The sequence below is a fragment of the Topomyia yanbarensis genome, chromosome 2 (genome assembly GCF_030247195.1).
Source record: "Topomyia yanbarensis strain Yona2022 chromosome 2, ASM3024719v1, whole genome shotgun sequence".
NCBI classification, from domain to species: Eukaryota; Metazoa; Arthropoda; class Insecta; order Diptera; family Culicidae; genus Topomyia; species Topomyia yanbarensis.
The window spans coordinates 269,655,391-269,661,863 of record NC_080671.1 but is presented as its reverse complement, the minus strand read 5'-3'; the positions used below and the strand labels follow the sequence as shown (position 1 = coordinate 269,661,863).

General features: G+C 43.4%; 1 protein-coding gene across 1 annotated transcript in view; it reads right to left on the bottom strand.

Moving 5' to 3' along the window:
* Nucleotides 1–1,771: 1,771 nt before the first annotated feature.
* Nucleotides 1,772–6,473, bottom strand: part of LOC131680337 (uncharacterized) — a 5,338-nt gene continuing 636 nt past the window's right edge. The window contains exons 1-2 of the mRNA XM_058961052.1: nucleotides 5,514–6,473; nucleotides 1,772–5,434 (exon numbers count right to left, since the gene is read on the bottom strand). The exon at nucleotides 5,514–6,473 is cut by the window's right edge and continues 636 nt beyond it. Coding sequence (XP_058817035.1) covers nucleotides 1,772–5,434; nucleotides 5,514–6,473 — 4,623 coding nt within the window. The remainder of the gene's footprint in view (nucleotides 5,435–5,513) is intronic.

Here is a 6,473-nt window from a genome sequence, read left to right as displayed (position 1 = left end):
TTATCAAGGACACATGATAGTGAACTCGAGTGATTCGTAGTTATTCTGCCTAAGCTCGACCCTCATTATCAGAAGGCAAAAATTAAGCCCGCACGATATTAAGCCTGTTCTAATGACCCTGCCACTTCTAGTTTTCCGATCTGTTTACTTCACATCCTTGCTCTCACTTGAGTACTATGGCTCTAAGTTTCATAACTTTCCCTACCCAGTAATCTCTAGCTAATTGAATGTCGTTAAAACGTAAAAAAGAAAATGTGACTAACATAGTCGAAATAAAAAAAGGGAAAAAAGAAAAAGAAACTGATGGGATTCCATCGGCAGCGGTGGGTAGCCGCTGTAGACACAGCCACTGCCTTACACAATGTAGCTAACCCGCCACGACTGTGAGAACAGTGACAATAGTCTAATAAAAATCTATCCCGGCATTCAAAAGGCATACAGAGATGAACAGCAGCAATCATCATTCAGATTGATGCTAATCGTCGACAGGTTTTCAGTGGTGATCTTGCGTGGCTTAATTTTTGCCGGTTGTCACGGTAAAGATAGATACGTCTACCTTTATCAAGGACACATGATAGTGAACTCGAGTGATTCGTAGTTATTCTGTCTAAGCTCGACCCTCATTATCAGAAGGCAAAAATTAAGCCCGCACGATATTAAGCCTGTTCTAATGACCCTGCCACTTCTAGTTTTCCGATCTGTTTACTTCACATCCTTGCTCTCTTTTGAGTACTATGGCTCTAAGTTTCATAACTTTCCCTACCCAGTAATCTCTAGCTAATTGAATGTCGTTAAAACGTAAAATATATATATATATATATATATATATATATATATATATATATATATATATATATATATATATATATATATATATATATATATATATATATATATATATATATATATATATATATATATATATATATATATATATATATATATATATATATATATATATATATATATATATATATATATATATATATATATATATATATATATATATATATATATATATATATATATATATATATATATATATATATATATATATATATATATATATATATATATATATGTTGGACCCAGTTGTGTTTTAGTGCAAAACTTCCAGGCACGATGTGCGGCAACCACGGAACTTCCTTTCCCACGACACCCAACAACGAGTAACCGACGTAACTTACGGCAAAAACCCGGATGAGATACGCAATTCAAATTAGAAATATTTCAAAGACCGGCCACATCCGATAGGATTTAAACGAAAAATTAATCTTGAAATTCACGAAGGTTAGCACCTTCAATTGAAACACCTTTATTATATCGATAGCGCTGTTCTTCTACTTTCGCTGACAGTGAACCGTTCGCAAAGCTGATTTATTTCAAATTGAGTAATATTTCATGTTACATTTCCTATTTCTTAGTATTGGTGGTTATACCTGCGTGCATGAAAATTCCCTTCTCCTTCATTGGGGGTTCGGCCACAGTGCAGAAAAAATAATAGATCGAATCCGAACATCGCCCCCACCTTGAAATATAAATATTTCAAACTCTAGACTACCTACTGCAATCCAGTAACTACTAGCTTACTAATACATTTCTGATACTCAAAATTTCGCTACTACTACATACATAATCCTAGAAACCTCCACCTGTTTACGTATTCAATTGACATTTCAAATTACAAAAGCAAAAATGTACACAGTGCATCGAATGGCGCATTTTCACGTTGAATTGCTGTTTCGGTTCCTATATTCGTGGCTGTTTTCGTTTACTTGGACCCGTTGGACTGGATTAGTTGTTCCTCTGGTGGTAGTTCGCCGACAGTGTCCAAAGGTAACAGGCAGATTTTTGTCACCGGGCGTTTGATGATCCCGCGGCTCGTTTTGAGTGACACCACGCGAGTGAGGTTATCTTTCCCAGGATGCACGGAAAGGATTCTTGCTAGAGGCCACCTTACGGGGATTTGAAATTCGTCCACAATCACGACTAATCGCCCTGGCTGAATGTCGGTATTCGGGTTGCAGGTCTTTGTCATACGTTGAAGCTCTTGCAGGTACTCTGTCCGCCAACATTGCCAAAATTGTTGATTAATTCTTTGCAGGTGCTGGTAGTGGTCCAATTTGCCCATTGGAATATGACGAATGTCGGGCTCCGGTAGTGTGTGCAAGCTGGCACCGATCAAGAAGTGAGCGGGTGTTAAACAGGAAATATCGTTCGGATCTTCCGTCATCGGTACTAGCGGGCGCGAGTTCATGCTAGCTTCTATTTGAGCTAGTAACGTTGCCATATCTTCGAAATTTAGTCTTGTGTTTCCCAACTGTCGGTACATTTGCTTTTTGGCCACTTTCACTGCTGCTTCCCATAGGCCACCGAACTGTGGAGCCTTTGGTGGATTGAAATGCCAGGTGATACATTCCTTTAAGCAAGCGTCGTGTATAGTGTTTCGGTTGTCGTGCAGCATGCGGCGTATTTCGTCTAGTTCATTTCTCGCTCCCTCGAAATTCTTGCCGTTGTCCGAATAGATGTTAGTAGGCCGACCACGACGAGAGATTAAACGACGAAGTGCAGGCAGAAATGCTTGTGTGGATAGGTCGCTGACTAACTCTATATGGACAGCCTTTGTGCAGAAACAAATGAAGATGCAAAGGTAAGCCTTGACAGCAGCGGCGCGCTTATGGATCGGCTTCAAATACACGGGGCCAGCAAAATCGACGCTTGTTGTTGTGAACGGTCTGCTTGCGGTGACTCGATGGACAGGTAGTTGTCCCATCTGCTGAGCGACGGGAACAGGACTGGCTCGGGCGCACTGGAAGCAATTTCGCAACACACTTCGAACCAATCTTCTTCCGTTGACTGGCCAGTAACTCTCTCGCAAGGAGGCAAGTGTCAACTGACTTCCACCGTGTATTAATTTCAGATGATAACACTTGGCTATCATGCGAGCGTATGGATGGAAGTTTGGTAGGAGGATAGGATGTTTGGTTATGTATGGTTGTTCTGAAAGTCGTAGTCTCCCTCCCACTCGGATGGTACCTTCCGGGTCAATGAATGGACATAGGGCGCGAATGTGTGAGCGCTTCGAAAGAAATTTGCCAGATTTCAATTCGCATATCTCTTGTTTGAATGCATCTGCCTGAGCTAATTGGACTAGCCGTATGTTTGCTGCAGTTGTATGCTGGACTGATAAGAGCAGACTGGATAGCGGATCGGCAATAGGTATCGGCTGGGAACGGGTTTTTGCTCGTGCGTTTTTTACAAATCTGAGGCAGTATGCAACTATACGGACTAGACGGTTGTAGGAAGAACATATATCGAATAAAGGATTGTGGGCTGGCTGCAAATTAACTACTGCAATTATCTGCTGCTTTCGACGTTCTGCTCCTTGCTCGGGATAGTCAGGAATATTTGTGACTGGCATAAAGTTTTCTGGCCAAGCAAGCCAGTCGGGTCCGTTGGTCCACAGTTTGCTGGCTAAAAATTCATCTGCTTCCATTCCTCTTGAAACTAGATCTGCGGGGTTTTGTTTGCCAGCTACATGATTCCAAAGACATCCCTGTGTCATCGTCTGCATCTCAGAGACTCTATTAGCGACAAATGTTTTCCATGTGCTTGGCTGCGCCTTTAACCATTGTAGCGTGACCATGGAGTCTGACCAGAAGTAGGAAGCCGCCACTTCGATGTTGAGAGCTGTCACGACACAGTTGTGGAGTTTCGCTCCTAAGTCTGCTGCGCATAATTCAAGGCGGGGAAGGGTAACTCGCTTCAATGGTGCCACGCGTGATTTAGAGGCCAATAGCTGCACGCGAATATTACCGTGAGTGTCGATTGCGCGAGCATAAATACAGCAACCATACGCTTGTTCCGAAGCATCGGCAAAGGTATGTAGCTGCACACTTGAGTTTGGGAGGAAGGCGTAGCGATCAACACGAAATAGGGAAAGTTTCTGGAGCTGTTCAACGTAGTTTTGCCATTTCAATACGATTGGTTCCGGAACTTCGTCATCCCAGCCGCAAGGTAATAACCAAAGTTGCTGCATTATGATCTTGGCACGTATAATCACAGGCGAAACTAGTCCCAGCGGATCAAATAGCTGCGAAATGGCTGAAAGAATTGAGCGTTTTGTTGGTTTGCTTGCTTTCTGTCGCAATTCAGGATCAAACCGAAGGGTGTCGCGTGAAGGTTCCCAGCATATGCCGAGAGTTTTAACGGTTTCTTCAGTATCGAATCGACGTTCTGTCATTTCAGCTATTTTGTCTGCATTTAGATCCTCTAATACCCGCTGTTCATTTGATGCCCATTTGCGTATGCTGCATCCTCCTTTTCCAAGCAGCTCGATGAGTTCGTTGCGCACGCATATCGCCTTTGATATTGTTGTTGCCCCTCCAATGAAGTCATCGACATAAAACCCCTTCCGTAAAGCTGGCCCACCGTTTGGATATGCTAACCCTTCATCATTTGCAAGCTGCTGTAACGTGCGTGTGGCTAAGAAAGAAGATGGAGCCATCCTGTACGTCACAGTCAGCAACTCATATGTTTGAACTGGTTGCTCTGGGTTGAAACGCCATAAAATGCGCTGTAGTGCTGTGTCTTCGGGATGGAGCAAAACCTGGCGGTACATTTTTTCGATGTCCGCTACAAGTGCAACGGGGTATGTTCGGAATCGCAGAATGATAGCGATGAGATCGTCTTGCACGACAGGACCAACGAGCAATGACTCATTGAGCGAGAAACCGGAGGTGGTTTTGGCAGAGGCATCGAATATGACTCGCACTTTAGTGGTGGTACTAGCTTCTTTAATGACGGGGTGATGCGGAAGATAACATGCTACCGTAGTGTTGCGATCTCCATTTTCAACCAGACGCATGTGCCCAAGGGAAAGATATTCCGCCATAAATTTATGATATTCCATTTTTAGCTGTGGTGACCTTTCTAACCTTCGTTCAAGCAGTTCAAACCGTTTTTCTGCCATTGCTTTAGAGTGACCCAGCATTGCCCCAAAATTCGGGTGTCGTGGAAGGCGAACAACGTACCGTCCATCCGGCATTCGAGAAACAGTTCTAGCATAGAATTCTTCGCATTCCTTTTCTTGTGGAGAACGATCAGATCTAACAGGTAATTCTTCCATTTTCCAAAATCTTTCCAGTTTTGCTTCGAGTGATACTAATGGTACGGCTAAGATGTTGTACGTGAACGCATCGTTTGGAGGCTTTCCGGAGTTCGCAGCACCTGATACGAGCCATCCGAAAACACTTTCGACCAATATTGGCAATGACTTGGAAAGTTCGATTCTACCAGCGGACGTAAAAAACGTGAAAAAATGCTCGTTGCTGATAAGCAAGTCAATGCTACTGCTTCTATTAAATCCGGGATCCGCTAAAAACAAATCATCGGGGATGTTCCAGTGGTCAACAGGAAAGCTTTGACCAGGTAGCTTTGGGATATTTTTTTTTTAGAACAATAAATTCAATGTCGCTTGTGAAGTTTTTCTTTCTGGAACGAATCTGAGTTGCCACAGATTCTGTTGCCAGCATTGGTTGATCTCCTACTCCATTTACGAGCATACTCATTTTGGTTCGTTTCAGTCGAAGAAGTTGAGCCATTTGCTCCGTTATCAAACTGGCCTGTGAGGCGCAATCTAGAATAGCTCGTGCAAAGTGTTCTTTGCCATAGCAGTCCACGATAATAACCACGGCAGTGGGCAGAATAACATTCTTCCCTCGAGTTCTTAACGGTGTGCAGCTTATGGAATCGGGTTGGCAAACGGTAGTCGTGGCAGAAATGACAGGTTCAACGGGTTCATCATCGCAATGAGTGAGGTGCACTGCAGCCCGAGTTGGTTGCTCAAATCTGGAAGATCTAGAGTCAGGTGTGGGTCGGGGGTAATTTTCATCGTAACCCGGATGAATCATTGTGTGGTGACGCTTTCCACAAACGCGGCAGCTTTCTTGAGAAGGGCAATCTCTGACATAATGAGTGCTACGGAAACAATTCAAGCATAGTCGTTTAGCATTAACAACATTCAATCGATCAGAGGATGACATTTTGCCAAATTTGAAACATTTCAACAGCGGGTGACGTTGCTCGCAGGCGTGGCATTTGAGTGAAGAGCTACTTGATGCGAAGTTTGGAGGATTACCACGGGCAGCGGATCTTGAAGCAGACACATGAGAACAAACAACAGGGTGTGGTGGAACATGCTGGTGATTCACGGAAATCGATTCTAGGACGCGATTTCTTCGAAGCAAAAAGTCGACAAGATTTTTGTAGGTGGGTTGATTAATGGTTGAGGCATAATCCTCCCAAGCTTTAAGTGTGTCGTCGTAAAGCCGCGTGCACAGTAAATGTTCAAGAATTGTGCTCCATGCGTCCGTTGGCTCTCCCATTTGGTTCAAGCCCTTTACATGCCTCTCGAAAACATCGACAATTATATGCAGATCGACAGCGGTCTCCCTTTCCATACGAGGGATGTC